Raw genomic sequence first — 15,727 nt, forward strand, 5'->3', positions numbered from 1 at the left:
TCCAAATAAACAAAGCTCCTTTACAATAGCCTCTTCGTTTCATTTGCAAACTTACTTCACTGTAAAATAACTTTTTGCTGCTCTTGTAAAATAACTTTTTGCTGCTCTTTGGAAAAATGGCCATTGCCCACATTTCAGAAAACCAGAGCTACCAAACAGATGCACCGCCGGCATACATTTCTAAGCACAACCCCCTCACAAACAGACCCTCCTCTACAGAATGACAGAAGCATCACGGCCTGCCACAGAAGCTCCTCATTTAATCCCAAACATTTCATTAATGTGATTTTATATCCCTGGCACTGGCCTCGGCACCACTTCTCTGAGGAAGCCACCAGAACCTCACAGGGCCAGGTCTGGTCCCTGGCCCTACTCATCCAGGGCAAGGCACCCATGGGGCACTTTCCTAAGCAACTTAAGCATTTATTTGTCAGCCTATGCTGGAGTGACAGTGAAATGGATTTAGTGCTTAACTCTCTAAGTCACATCTGAAAGCCGGATTTAAAAGCTTTTGCTAACTTTATCCCACTCTTTGGTGGGAACTGAGCAGGTCTAGCCAAGTTCAGTGGGGCAAGGTGGCTAATTCCTGACAATGGAGTGCTTTGTCTTTTAACTGCAATGTTGGTTGGCAATTCCCTTCCAAACCGGGAAACTGTGATGAGACACCTAGATATGAGAGGGTCCAAGACCAAGAGAGTAAGCAGGTAAGGGAGAAAATAATACTAACATAACAAACTGAGGAGTTCAGATGTTATACTAAAATTATCTCCAGGCTTTTAAGACAGAAAACGAAGCTTTGCTTTCTCTGAGCACATTTCAGTTCAGTTCTAAAAGTAGAAATTCCTTAAACCCCTCGAGAGATGAGGAGGAATGGCAGCGATACTGTAATGACTCTTGCACCGTATCTCATTAAACAGGGTGGGAAAAGGAAACAAGCTGTGCCCTCATAGGCACACACTGATGTCAAAGGAAATTACATACACTCACCCTCAGGCAGAAGTTGGCTCCCACTACTACGTCAGCCATAATATTAAAAGAAATACTGAGATAAGGGAGATATTAAGAAATACCGACACCAAGAGAAACCATTTTGCAAGGCACAGGGAGCAGCCTTCAGAGGGGGGCTCACCGCTGTGCCTCCGGGACGAGGAGGATGCTCTGCCCCGCGAGCATCTCTCTGCTCGGTGTCCTGAAGTCGGAGCTCTGCAAAGCCCTTCATAAAGGGAGTGAATCACAGGGCAAAGAGAAAAGGAAGATTTAAAGCCAGATTCACAGAAGGAAGTGACTCAGCCGCTGGGAGAGCTGGGGGGAGAGCTCTAGACAGACAGGGCAGAAAGAGCAATCGCTTCTCTGCTCGGAAGGGCTGTGCCGAGGAGCCGCACCGACTGAGTCAGCCAGGGAGGAGTGCATCCGGGGGGATGCCGATTAGCAGCAGGGCAGCTCCGAGCTGGAGGCGGCAGATGCTAAAAAGTCAATAAATGCAACGCAGTATGGGGCTAATGCTGTGTTTCGGAGCGCGGGGAAGCTTCTGGAGAGGAGAGGTAGAAGAGCAATGCTCACCTTAACCTGCAGTGGATAACAGCGTGACTGCGCTGCCGAGGAGAGCTACTGGCAGCTCCCGTCAAATCTGCCAGGGTGCCAGCCTGGTTTCAGTGGGTCCGTGCACTCCTCGGTCCCAACCACAGCTGAGCCTGGGCAACAGCTCATTAAAACAGGCATATATTTCAGTAATGACATCTCCTCCTCCTAGTCTGTGGGAATGTGCTGGTGAAAAATCTGGTATCAAGCTCCCAGCACCTCGGTAGGAGCCAGAGGTCTCGCTCTCTGCAGACCAGGACATCCAGGTGAAGCAGGATCAGGAGAGAACAGGCCAACCCCAGCCATGCAGGGGTGAAAAGAGGATCCACACGTGTAGCAAAAACTGGCAGGAACTGGTCGCATACCAACAAGCCTGGGGGAGCCTGCCGCTATGGGCAAGACACTGCCTGCTCACAGGGTATCAAACAGGGCACGAACCCTGCCCACGGTGTGTGGACACCAGCCCATTATAAAGCCACCTTGCCACTGACTGCCCACAGCTGTGTTAAAAACTGGTGTTGATTAAGCTCTAATGAGCTCAAACTATGAGACGTTCGCAAGAGAGAGGCTTTAAAAACCCTAAGGTGCAGGAGAAAGATGGGACAAAGGGAAAAGTGACAAAAAGGGAGGCAGGGCCATCGAGCAGGCAGCGATGCCAAGCACTGCGGACCTCCAGAGCTCTCACCCAGGACACCGCTCTCGTTTGGCAGAGAGGAGGTTGGAGAGCTTTGGTTTCTGTCGATAACATTAAGAAATGTTTGCAGCTAGGAAGCTGAAGCATGTGCTCATTTCGAGTCATCGCTAACAAACCACAGCAAGTTTTCTCCCAAAAAAGACACGGAGAGGGGAGTGGTGAGCTATTACGGCAGAACAAGTCCTCTCCCCACACAAACACGTGCGCAGCCAAACCTCCCGGGGCCCTGGCTCTGCTCCCTGCAGCCTGCTGGCTTCACCAATAAACCGCGAAAGAATCGGCAAAAAGGAGAGATAAAAGGGATGCTTTGTCAAAGGTACAGTCTGTGACTGGATTGCTGGGGAAAAAAATCTGCTTTTTCAGAATCCAAATGTTGCTCTTGGAGCAGGCTGAGCCGAGCTGCCTGTGAAGTAACTGGGAACAACTACAAGAGACCACGACCTGGTGCCTCAGAATTGCTCCAGCAGAAGATGTATCCAGCCTGATCAACCTTCCCTCTTCCACAGCACCCATGCCGAGAAGCTCCAAAGCTGCCCTGGTTGCCACATCCACCCCATTTAAGCGCTGAGCATAATTCTTCTCTGTGTATCCATCCCCCTACCAGCTGATTGTGAAAGAACAGCTGTAGGAGCTCTCTGCAGCAGTTGTGGGCGGTGATATTAACACCAGAGGAGCAAACCCAAGTTTGTTTTCTTGCCACAGTTTGATGTTGAAAAACATTTTGCCTGGATGTGTGATGCCAAGATCTGGAGCAAGGCCAGCTTCCTTTCAGAGACTCAGCTCATGAGTGACTTCTATTGTGGGAGGGGAAAGAAAGCTTGGCATAGGATATAATGAAAATATTTACCTAGCCATGGGGTGGTTTACAAATAGGCAAGAGAGAACAGGGAACAGCAGTGAATCTTCTTAGGGAGGATGGTGCTTCCAGCAGCGTTGGTCGATGAGCAAGCAACTTTGCTTTGTAGATGCAAGCATTCTCCTGACTTAAAAGCATTCCTCAGAAAAGATCCAAAGGAATTCCCCACACTTGAACTGTGGGGGGAATTCATAAATCCTCTTGAAGTAAAGCTGAAGGTTTTCAAGTTGCCAGAGATGAATAGTTGATTGATCTGAGAGAAGGTGAAGAACTGGGTGGAGGGTGCAAGGGCACCTTTTCCTGAATTCGTTTCCGATGAAGATCTGCAGCACAACTCAGGAAAGGCTCCTCCAGACTTAGGTCCAAATGCTGGAGAAGTTTGCTTCAGTTCAGCTTACCAGGTTCAGCCTGGCCTTGCCATTCTGGGATGTGGTCCTACAAGGTCCTGGACACAGCTGGGAAACATCAAAACAGTTTTCTCCAGTACTTGGGGAAGCTATGTGTCATCTTGGTGGCTCATGGTCCAGACTCTTAAGGGGAAAACCCAGGTTGGCTTTAGCAGCTAGGCTAAGGTCTTGCCCTTTGACTTCCCAGTTTTCTGAGATCACAATTTGCATCAGCTGACTCCTCTTCAAAGGTTCCCACACTGTTTCTCCCTCAACTGCTCAAACCTCAGTGGCTAAGACTCTTGACTGACCTACAGACATCTTGCTACCTCCACCTGGTTGCCCTCTACAAGTTAGGCTGCTTTTCTTTACCAATTTACTTGTATGTGCGCCAAGCCCTCAAATTCCTCTACCACAAAGCCACAAAAACAAACACTCCCAGTGTTAAGCAGAAAAATGACGCACTTATTCTGGGCTTGGTGTCTGGCAGTTAATGCACATCTCCCCAGCAAGCAGAGAAACCACACATGCAGGGGTGCTGGCAAAGGTTTCTTTTCTCTCCCTGGTCCTGAGGATGCCAGGAAGACCCATCTCTACAAAATACAGAGCAGAAGTGCTGTGTCCAGTCACTTGTTGTGCACATGGTCCCCAGCTGCTGTTCCAGCACTGTTGAAGCCTCAAGATGCCCCAGACCCACTGAGGTGTCACCCACGAACCTCCTTCCATGACAGGCTGGGATGGCCTTGAATTACTCCTCTATTTATGCTCCCCTCCTCCCATGAAGAGCCAATAAAGGGTAAAACAACAGAGGGCTTTTCTCAGACCTCCCAGGCTTGAGCACTCAGACTCTGCTATGAGACTTTGTTCTCCATGTCTCTGAACCTTTGTCACCCTTCTCTAGGTGTTTCCGCTATTGTCCTCCAGCGCAATTCACTTTTGCCAGCTGCATCAAACTGATTAAATGCCACTTTAGAGGGTCACTCCTAGGTGATTAAGCAGCATACACATAATTAATATTAGTCAACAGTTGCAAAGGTAGGGAAGCCCCAGAGGTTGGAGATACAGTTAGAGGCAGTGAACTGCATAACAAAATGGGTTTTGTTAGAGCCAGGCTCAAGTCCTTCCACTGCAGATACAAATGGAAAGGAATTAATCACAGGTAAGGCACAAATGGACCCTTCAGTTAGCTCTGGGAAAGCTGCCAAGCCTCCCTTTCAAAAGACTCTTTATATCACAGCTGTGCATTGTATGTAAAAAGCTCCGATCCCCAGGCACAGTCTAATCCCTGGGTGAAAGCCCAGAAAAGGGCAGGTGTCACATCCATGGCATTCATTTATTGTAAATGAAGAAATGGCTCCTGCCTCTGGCAGGGAAACATTTTAGAAGGCAAACAGAGGATAGGAAAGAAATCAAACCTGTGTTAGTACGAAGCCAAATCCGTGTTATGAAAACACAACACAGGGTTAACAGTCTGTTATTAACATGCCACTCAGTACCTGGCGTTCACATCTCACACGGAGAATGCACGACGTACATGTGTGGATGACTTGCGTCCTGGTTACTCTGAACTGTTTAGACACAGAAGTACTACAAATGACAATGGGCAACATTACAGATCACTGCAATTATGTGAGAACAGTGAAACCTGCCTTAAGAAATCACTCAAAGTCCCAGCCAGAAGATCAATCACTGAACACAAGCTGGCCATTAGCTGGCACACAGAAGGTTATCAACCACTCCATGGAGCCTGTAAGCAGGCACTTTAGCATCATGGAGGTCTTCAGAGTTATTTCTAGTGCTGATTTTGATGTGCCTGTCTCCTCTGTGGAAAGTCTACTTTTTTTTCATTCGAAATATTTCAGTTGATGGCCAAAATATTCCATTTCCAGGCATTATTTTTTTCAAGAAAAGTAAAATATTGTGTGGAGAACAAATATTCTAATGAAACCTGTCATTATAATAAAACCTCAATTTTCCATTGAAAAGCTGTTCCACCAGAATGTGAAAGCTCACCCAGCATAGAGGGGTCTTTCCTGATTTGTTTCCAGGTAAGAGAAACACATACAGCCAACAGAAGGTTTTTCTCCAGGAGCTGAGCAAGACCAACCCAGTGCCTGCCCATACACTGTGCAGGGTTCGCCTCTCCCCTCTAACCTAAGCCCTTCCTGCAGAAGAGGACAGCCTGGCCCCACACAGCAAACCCAACTCCATTAAGCCCATCGGAACAAATATTCATTTCAGCCCACTGTGATGCAAGGGACAAGAAAGGGAATTTTTTAGCTCCATCTTCCAGAGACGCGTCATGTGCAGGCTACAGGGAAAGATGATGTTTGCTGACCACTGTGTCTGGACTTTGTAGAACAGAAGTACAAACTGCGACTGTTGACATTACTCTGAGAAACCTCTTCCGGTGTTTGTTTTAGAGGAATTAAAACCACAAAGACCATAGCAAACAAGTCCAAGAAACAGGACACCCATCTCAAGCTTCAGCTTCTGAACATTTTGCTACAACAGAGCAGGCAGGTGTTTCAGGCCTTCCCACTGCTTTTTGTTTGTTAGAGCCATCAACATTTTTTTTAATAGTTAATGCACTCGTGACAGAGGCTACATGCTTCTATTTCTGAAAGGATGTATTAAAAATATTTACTTTCTAAGAGATTTTGGATTCCAAGTGGCTAAGTCACTGGTTAAAGAGCCCTTTGGCTTTTAAATTACACAGGCCAGGTTTCTCGAGATACCTACACCCCTGAATCCGTTTGGAATTTTAAAAACTGTTTATTGTTTTAAATCGTTATTTGTTCTATATAACTGTCAACACGGGGCCGTTATTCCAACAGCTCAACCTTCCAAAAAAGTCTGTGAGCTCCTACAGGTTTCCTCAGCTGCCTATGGATGTATTTGTAGCGTGTGTGAAACTTGGCACGAAGTTTAAATTCTGAGGAAACATCTTTGCAAATAGTTTCGTGCGTCTTTCAACAAGCCTTCACGCACAGCCTAATCAATGCCTCGCTAATGGGCTAATTTTTAAAATAAACTACCTTGTCACTGACAGAAACTGACGGGAAGGACGAATACTGCTGAAGAAGGGTGGTGAAGGACCTCCCAGGACTTTTCAAGTTGCTTTTGCCTTGGATAATACACTAGCAGGAATACTTGCAGTCCTAAGCCAAGGTTTCCTGGCGTGAAGCACCTCTGGTGTCAAGCAGAGCTTCAGACGACACTTTAGCATGTGCACTTAACACCTGTGGACCAACACATTCAGCAATATATTTCCAAAAAGGATCCCAAGTACTGGCAAATAGCAGTTCCATGCCCATGCTGTAGGGGGAAGGCAGAAAGTTGTACTAGAGATTATTTGGAATTAAAATATTCTTTTTTTTTTCTCTCCAAAAATGTGGCCAAGGACAATTTGATCTAAATGGCTGCACACAGAAAAAGCAGTGGACGAAACTGGCTCACAACCCAGTACTGACAGCAGCAGCGCTGGCTGGTCTGCATGGATGGAGCTGGGTGATTTTAATGATAATTCAAGCTCATGCCGAGCTCCACAATGGAAACCTAACACCAACCTCTTCCAAATACCAGATGTGTTCAACTTCCAAGGCTGTGGTTTTGAATCCCTCTCTCTTCTAGTTGTGGAAATGTCCACCGAAACAGCTCCAGGATTTTGGTAGACGGGGAGGAAGAAGCATCCTCCACATTCAGCATGCTAGCCTCAGGAGATCCTCTTTGCAAAAACAGAAGAGCACACATGCACATAGATGATTTCTTCCCCTCGACTGCTGCCCACCAGCACAAGGGAATGGCCATTTTAGCCCTGCCTGCTGTCACGTGTGGATAACCTGCTTCACCTCAGGGCTGGGGCAGGCCTGAGCTCCCCGTGCCTGTCCTCCCTGGTGGCCACAGCTGACCTGTCGGCCCTGCCTCGGGCACTACAAGCCTGTAAATCGGGGTGCTTCCTCCACATGGCTCCACATAAATTCTCTGTTTGGGGGGCCCAAACTCAGCACTGCAGGCAGCCCGCTAGCACAGCCGCTCCTCAGGCAAACGCAGAGCTCTGACGCAGTTTGGGAGTTTCCTCAGGCCGTGAAGAGCGCACCACGGATACTGACAGGCAGTGATTCGGTTGCATCCTCCTATCTTCTGTAACAAGATCTCCAGTGTCATCTTAGCTTTGAGGGACTCAACCCTGCACGGCACAGCAGTTGAAGTTTAGCTCAGGGCTCCTCGCTCCCAGAAGTGTCTCTCCAGCTTTTGTCACACACAGCCCTGGCCAAAGCACTGTGAGCAGGCTGTTTGCGAGTTTGTCTGCCTCAGAGATTCAGCTGGTCCCAAACTGGCAGAGCCTTTCCTCCTCATCCCTTGGTGAACCACCACAACTTAATCAACAGTCTTAGTGTTATATCTGAATTTTGCCTACTCTTCGGAAAGCACCCTGACCTAAGCTTTCCATGTCCTTCCTACCACCACTGCCTTCTCTGGTCTTTGATCTGGTGCTGGGCTGACTGCAGGAGAGCAACAGGGGCAGAGCCATCTGCCTGTTCTCGTAGCTTTGCCTCGGCTGCACAGAAATACTGTCATTCCTCCACGCTCAGTCTGAGCAGTGCAGCTGATAAAGACATTTAAAGGCATGAAAGGAAATGAAAGCGCTCAGTCCCACCAGCAGCCACCAGGAGCTGGGTACTGAACCCTCATTTGTGCCTTCAGAAGTCTTCCCTCAGGGCTTCAGTGCAGCAGCGGATGACCAAAGTGCAATTTATTAACTGTTCTTCCCTTCTTATTTCACAGCTTTAGGAGAGGCAATAAAACCAGGGACTTCAGCTTAGCCAGTTTTGCCTGATCTGCCAATTTTTGTTGCCAGCTTGTGTTCCGCCATCAGGGCTTCTGAAAATTTTATATTGTTTTTCTTTCTGGTGTTTCCTGGCACATAAATGGGAGCTGAGTGCCACCCTGCCAAGCTCCAGGACACCAGCATCAGTGCTGGTGGCAGAGCTTCCAAGCAAACTCTCACATCTGAGCTTGAAGACAGGGTACAGGCATTTTTGAAAATATCTATAAGACAAAAGGGATTCCTTATATCTGGTCTTGTTCTTACAGATGTTGCTTAGTTTTTCTTTAGTCTTTCAGTTTTGTAATACTTGTCCCTTTTGCATATCCTGGGAACCAGCACGAACCTTATGTCCCAGTGCAGCGTGGAAGCTGGGGGCAGAAGGCCTGCTTCCTATTCAGAGACCTGCCCTATGTTTCTGTGTGAATTCTGGAGTCTCTCAGGCCAAATTACAAACTGATGTCTGGCTTAGCTAGGCTGTCACAGCTTCTGAAGCTGAGACTGTCACCGTGAGGCACTAAAATTCTACCTGTTTAATTACTTTGGTTTCCTTATTCATAAAAGGACAATAAGATCTTAATCTACATCTCAACTCATTAATATTTGTAAATTGTTCTGAGACTGCAGGATAGTTGGAACTACTTTTAGGAATGCAAAATGCCATTTCAATTAGGTATGCAATTAAAATATACTGAGCATCATAAGCAGCAAATGGGACATCTTGTTTCATATCAGCCAAGAAATGTTAAGTGGCTCTGTGCTTTCTAGTTGCATATTTTATATTTTTTGTCCTGAAAAACTCATTAAGGAAATGTATTGGGACAGACTGTGACGTTCAGCAAGAGTTGTAATGTCTGTTGAAGTTCACGGCCCACAGGGAAAAGGATGTCCATGTGGACAAAACGCCTCTCCCTGCAGCTCTACAAAATGTAGAGCTTTACAGTTCGCTGTAGAAAGAGAGGGACATGAACTACAGTTACAGTCCTTCTGCACCTCTTAAAGGAGATTTCCACTCTGTGGGTATATAGAAAGAAGAGTCTCTGCTCTCAGCCCTCCCAGAGAAGGGGAACAGAAGAGCCTTACAATCTCAGTTTTCCTTGGCTGCCTTCTACGGAGCAACGAGGGAGAACTTTTACTGGCTCTTTCTTCTGCAAATGAATTTATTTTGATTCCTTTCAAAGGGCTGCACAGAATCTGTCCTCATTTCTTTCTCTGAAAGCTTTCTGAGAGGCTTTTTGGACAAGACTGTGGCAATAATTCATGTCATTTGCAGACAATTTGTAAACCCTTACAGTGTCTCAGAATGATTCATTATTTTTCTAAGAATATGAAGCAGTTTATGTGTGTGCGTTTGTGAATATGCATGCTCATGAAAAGTGAAGACAGGCAGTTCCCCTAGGCCCAGAGGTGGAAACAAAAATCAGCACAGATTTTTTTTCTTTTTTTGAATATATCAGTTGCTTCACCCCTCTACATTTTAGCTCTTAAGTGAACCCAAAGCAGAAGGCAGCAGTCTTATTTGCTGCAATGTCTCCTAAAAGACACCCTGGAAGACCCAGTATAGTATTTCCCGAAGGTATGATCCCATGTAAGAAAATTATTCTAACAACGATCAGCTACAGACACATTAGCTTTGGCTTCAGCCACCCAGGAGAACCACAGTTACAGCTATTCCTCATCCTAGATTACAATTCTTAAACTTAATCTCTGTTAAATTTTCAATATGATTAGTTTTGTATCAGCTTTCAAACCAAACAGCACCTTGCTGGTAGTTACTGGATGAACATCATTAACCCAAGCCAGTTCTGAGCAAGGACTCCACAAATCCTAGGATTTGGAATGATTTCCTGAAAGATATCTCTAGATATTTTCCATAAATACCTATCCAATACAAACCGATCCCAAAGGGAAAGTTCATGGGAGGAAAAATCTGAGCAACTGCTGGAACAAACACTCAGCATTTGCACAAGACTGCACTCCAAGCCCTCTTTTGCATCAGGATACAAGAAATAAATCCACGTAGGCTTTCACTAGCTATACTATGTCTGGAACCCTTTAGTATTGAGTGCATACATCAGACCTTTCCACATTATTAAGGTTATTGCTGCAGGTGCTAAAAAATACTCACTCCTTGCTGTTATATATAGAGTTGGGTGAGAAACTTGCTTCCCAGTTAAACAAATAGAAGACTGTACCGACATGCACAGCATGTGATGAATGCTTATGTGATGCATACGAAAGAAACTAACCGTCACTAGGTAAGACATTTTCCTCTCCTTGCCAGCCCCATGATCCTCCCTTTGCTCTTATACTTGCATACCTAATGGTATCTCCCTCAAAAGGCTTTGTTAGTCTGATATGTCTGGCTAAGAAAATGTCAGCTGAAAGAATAAATCTGGGAAGGCTGCAAGTACAAACACTCACACAGAGGATTTTAAAAAATTATTCTGTGTGTGATCTTGTAGAAACCAGTCTCCCCACAAGTTTAAAAGTCCAAATCCCACATGAAGGAATGAGAAAGTCATGTGAGAAGTTAAATAAATCCAAAGCAAACACGACTATTAGCTTTGTTGCATGGTCCTGTAAAACAAGCTGGGTAAAGTTAGTCTCTGGGTTGGCTTGGTTATCAACATCTCTTGCTGTACTGCAGTTATCCTGGTGACTTTAATTTCACCGCTACGCATTAGCTTCTGTTGTCTCTCCAGCTCATTGTTAACATCAGGATTAAGCTGTTCTAGCAGGAGATGCGATTAGCTGGTGTTTTTAACCCATGCTTCCACAGAGAAGAAATCTGAGATACACAACACAAAAAGTAATAATCCTATACAGTCTAGCAAGCTTTGGAGCAACTGTGCAAAAAACAATATTGCAAGATTTGTGTCTTACAGGATCAGCATGAGGCTGATTTCTTTAAAATGTGTAATTTATCCTACCTTGCTGGCTTTCAGTATCTCAAACATCAGAGGCAACCCCTGTGTGATGAGCTCCTCTGTGTACTCTTCTTCTTGAATCGACTTGAATTCCTTTAGCAAGCACTGGATGAGCGGTCGCCTGTGCTGCTGGAAGGATGTTCGCAAGGACTCCAGCCACGTGTGCAGCGTCCAGGGAACACCTAGGGATGGAGGACAGAGCTCATTCTCAGCCAGAGAAGGATTTGCCTTTCTGCTATTGCTACCTTCACTTGTATACACGTTAAGATTTTAAGCAAAAACTGCCAAAAAACCCTAGAAATCAAATTCCCATTTATCCACAACTGAGAAAGTGGATGGCTATCAAGACATCCCAGACCTAATACACAGAAGCTCTCCTCCTCCAAGTGCTTAGAGAAGACTGTGGTCTCTTTGCTCATCTAGCCTTCAGCTTCTCTGCTGAGACTGCCAATTTGTGGTAATTGCTGTGGTGCTCTGTGATGCAAAACCCTTTTGGAAACTAGATTTACACTAGCTCATTTGTTTGAACGCAGCCCTGGAGAGCCATTAAATGGAAAAAAAAAAAAAAAGTATTTTGGTCACTACCCACCTGTATTCAAAGTGGTGGTCTTCAGATTACAACTTTCCTTAAGCGCTACCCCATTTCCCACAAACAACACTGGGTGCGTTAAGCAGATCAGCCTTTTCAAGGAGCCATTTGTCATGGCAGAACCACTCTCCAGGAACTTAAAGGGAAACGTTCCCATGCACTGAATGAGAAAACACACGAAGCTAATATACTACTCCAGGCGTTAGGCTGGATGTGACCCAGTTTCTCTTCTTGCGGAACAGAGTGGGAGGAAATGCAAGCCCAGGGTTTGGCAACAAAAGGTTTTTCCTTCCACTTCAGCAAATGCCCAGCAACCTGAGAGCAGCCCTGGTGCTCTCATCTCACTCAGCACCAAGTGCTTTGCCTGCTCAGCAATTCTGGTGAGCCACTGCTAAGACCCTACACCCTCACCCATGCAAGAGGTCTTCAGGGCTGGAGTGCTGCACCATGTGGAGGCACCCTGGGCACCCTGGCCTCTCTCTGAAGGCAAATTAATGAGGATTGGGCACACATCAATGGGCACACAGCCTAGGCTGACTCCTTCCTGTGCTCCCAATCACCCTCGTTGTGGACAGAAGCAGACTCCCAACAAGCTGGTATGATGCTCAAGCCCTGTGGTGGCACAGTTAGACACTGAGAAGCCAGTTCACTGCTCCTCCCCTCAGAGGCTCACAAACCTTGGAAAAGAAAGCGTTTTTTACTGCGGGACTGCATTATGGCAGAGTGCAAAAGAGGAGCTGTTGGAAGCAGTCTGCAGCAGACATACACCGCCCCAGAGACCTAGTTAATACTCTGCCAGGCAGCAGTGAAGATGGCTGCTGGTGGAAACAGCTCTGTCCTGCAGAAAAGTGACTCTGAGCAGGGTATGCTGTGGAGCCCAAAGAGGCCAGGAACCTGCAGGATCTCCCATCATGTTCCAGATGGGGGTCAGAGAATGAGGGGCTGCTGCTAGCATGGGTCTAACACACCATTTGATGTATAGGGTGGATGCCTGTTTTGTACAGCTGGCAGAAGAAGTGGGACACTTAACTGGCTTGAGAGATGCTCCAAAAGCCTTAGCACTACACCTGGGTTCACTTAACTCACTCCGCCTTCCTTACCCACAGACTCACTGGGAACCCTCCTGCAATTACCACTTCCACAGCAGTTCACGGAGGTGCAACTGTGGTCGGGGTAAGCAACAGCACATGAAGAAAACGTCTTACAGTGGTATTTGTGAGGAGGGAGAGAAGAGACGGTGCTGGCACTGACCTATACTCCGTATATCAATGGTCACATCCACGTATCCGTGCTCGGCGCTGTGGTACATGGCCTCCTTCAGGGCCTTCAGCTTGGCCTTGCTGTTGCGGCTGGCGCAAAGCGGAGCTGCTGCCGAGTCAGGCAAGTCTGTCCCCTCTGCCAGGATCTCCTCCAGTGACAGGATATCGCTCTTTTCCTTCTCTGGCTGAGCAAGCAGCTTACGGAAAACATTCCTGTCAATCACAGCGTGATACAGAGGGGGAGAGAGGAAAAAAAAAAAGAGCAGGAGAGCAGAGTTAGCGGCGATGCTTTTTTTTTGTGCCCAGGATACTTGCTGCAGCATGACAGGTTAGGACACCTATCCAGCAGGCAGGTCAGAAACTACTTCAATTAACGGGCTAGCTTACAACAGTCCCAAGACAAGCACCACTCCTGCTAACCCACTGGCAATGCCTGGACCACGACTGCAAGACGCTGCTGTAATGACAGCAACAGTACAGACGTCATACAAGTGGCAGCATCTTGTGGGAACACAAAACCATGAGCTAAACGTGACTCTCACGTGACTCATGACTTCAGGCACTCGCCCCACCATCAGGAAAGGCTGAGTTTGCCTTTGGACAAGCTCTCATGACTTTCACCAAGGAGGCCACTTGAGAAGGGAGCTGTCTGGAGCTACCAAAAGCACCACCACTCAATTAACACTCAAAGCAGTCTGGGAAAGCCAGAGCAACTAGACATTCAACGAGGCCAGTCAGGGCAGGTTCAAGCACTTGTGGGACTACTCTGGCTGGGCCATCAAACAGCAAAGCCCAAATTCAGCCACAGACTTAGTACCTTCGGGTTCATACCAGCATAACCTCATCAGTATCAAAGGAATCGCTCTCAGTTTCCATGGCTGTGAGAAAAGAAACCAGGCTGGTCCCCAGCCCACCTCCCTCGTATTCCTCCCTGTACCTGCTCAGAATCTGGCATGGAGTGGCTGCATTGCCACTGGCAAGGGGTGTCCCCAACAAATGAGTGGTTTGGGAAGAGAGGGGAAGAGGAGGGAGTCTGTGTGCATGGTGTGTAGGTAGGAACATAAAACCCAGTTCTCAGAAGTAAGCTGTGGGTCTGTGACATGCACAGGCTGCAGCCAAGCCTCGGAGTCCTCCTCAGGTGCTCGGCTCCCACCCAGACTGGCTGGCACTAAGGCCTGAGCAGTGAATGTGAGACTCCAGCAGAACAACTGTCCTCTCTGTCCTCCCAGAGATCCCTCGCAGGCTGCAGATGGGCAGCATTGCTTGAACCCGCCCTGACGTGCCATGAGCGTGTTGTTAGACTGGCAGCTCTTCTCTAAGCAAACAGACGGCAGGTACTGTCTCTAACCTGTATCTATGTTCCTCTGGATGGCTACAATCAGAAAAGTAGGAATGTGAAGATCAAAATACTAATCCATCGCACTGCAGTTAACTCCTGCATATTGCAAGATCATGCATGCCAGGTGCTCGTTTCATTACTGTCTTTTAAAAACTTCCAGCATACGGACAACATTAAGGCACACAGGACTTTACAGTAAACGCAGATGCAGAAACTCTGCTCCACAACAGCGAAGGCTGCAGCAGTACAGACACAATCCACCCCAAACCTCAGGAATACGTCAACAAGAAATTCAGAAGGAATGGCTTTGGCATTCCTTCCTGCCACCACACCAGCTCCCGTTTAACAGACATCACATTGCAACACACCATGGAGAGTCCCCTTCCTTTTTTTTTTAATCGGATAGTAAAAAGCAGTTTGTACCACCAACTGGTTAAATTCACATGCCAGCAAAAAGCCTTACATCTCTGCCCAGTTGGTGACATGGTTAATTGCTCATGCAGAATTTTCACCCATCTGCTCAAACCAGACTCCCAGGCAAGAAATAACCACTTGAAGTATGCCACTAGACTTGTTCCCACTCTACCTGTGTCCATGTGCAGCAGCCTGACTGAAAGAGTTCATGTCACCTTGTGGAGTCATGGAAATGCCATTCCTGTACATTGTTCCTATCATGGGATCAGCTCCTCGCTCCAACAGCAAACTGACCAGTTCAAAATTTCCTGCGAGTTAAGAGATACACATTTAGATCTTTCAAAATCCACTATTTGCTCATCTTAATTCACAGATCTCGACTTAAGAATTTATTACAAAGGGAGGAGAAAGTCCTTACCAGCAGCTGCTGCCAACTGTAAAGGAGTTTCAGAGTAATTTTCTTCTCCATGCTCCAAGGAACCTTCTACCTTTGCTCCAGCATCCAACAAGAGCTAGAAAGAAAATTCACCATTTAGAGCAACTGGGGGGGGTATCACAGTGTTCAGAGCTCATGAACAGTGACAAATGAGAGTCTAATGCTTCTTGTTATCTGCAAACCAGATACGATGGAGACAAGTGACATGCACATTCTGCTCATTCTCTCACAGAGGCAAATTGATCCCTTTTTTAGCTCGTTTTACACTGTCAAGACACCAGGAGCACTAGTGTCCAACTTCAGAGCCAAAAAAGTGTAACCCAGCGTTTTTGAATGGGAAATGGGGATAAGGTTGGTGTTCGGAAGTAATGCACTGACGATGGATATACTGAAAATTAGCCCAACGAGCATCCTTCCT

At 46.7% G+C, this 15,727-nt stretch overlaps 1 protein-coding gene across 3 annotated transcripts in view; it reads right to left on the reverse strand.

Moving 5' to 3' along the window:
- Window positions 1-15,727, reverse strand: part of ABTB3 (ankyrin repeat and BTB domain containing 3) — a 161,353-nt gene that overhangs the window by 11,751 nt on the left and 133,875 nt on the right. For 2 of the 3 annotated variants that reach the window (XM_072038274.1, XM_027449865.3), the window contains 5 exons: window positions 15,292-15,385; window positions 15,046-15,181; window positions 13,113-13,333; window positions 11,276-11,454; window positions 5,011-5,082 (listed from right to left, as the gene is read on the reverse strand). In XM_072038274.1, the coding sequence (XP_071894375.1) occupies window positions 5,011-5,082; window positions 11,276-11,454; window positions 13,113-13,333; window positions 15,046-15,181; window positions 15,292-15,385 (702 nt within the window). The remainder of the gene's footprint in view (window positions 1-5,010; window positions 5,083-11,275; window positions 11,455-13,112; window positions 13,334-15,045; window positions 15,182-15,291; window positions 15,386-15,727) is intronic. The other variant, XM_027449883.3, reaches the window with a different exon arrangement.

Source organism: Anas platyrhynchos, chromosome 1, assembly GCF_047663525.1.
Source record: "Anas platyrhynchos isolate ZD024472 breed Pekin duck chromosome 1, IASCAAS_PekinDuck_T2T, whole genome shotgun sequence".
Lineage (NCBI taxonomy): Eukaryota > Metazoa > Chordata > Aves > Anseriformes > Anatidae > Anas > Anas platyrhynchos.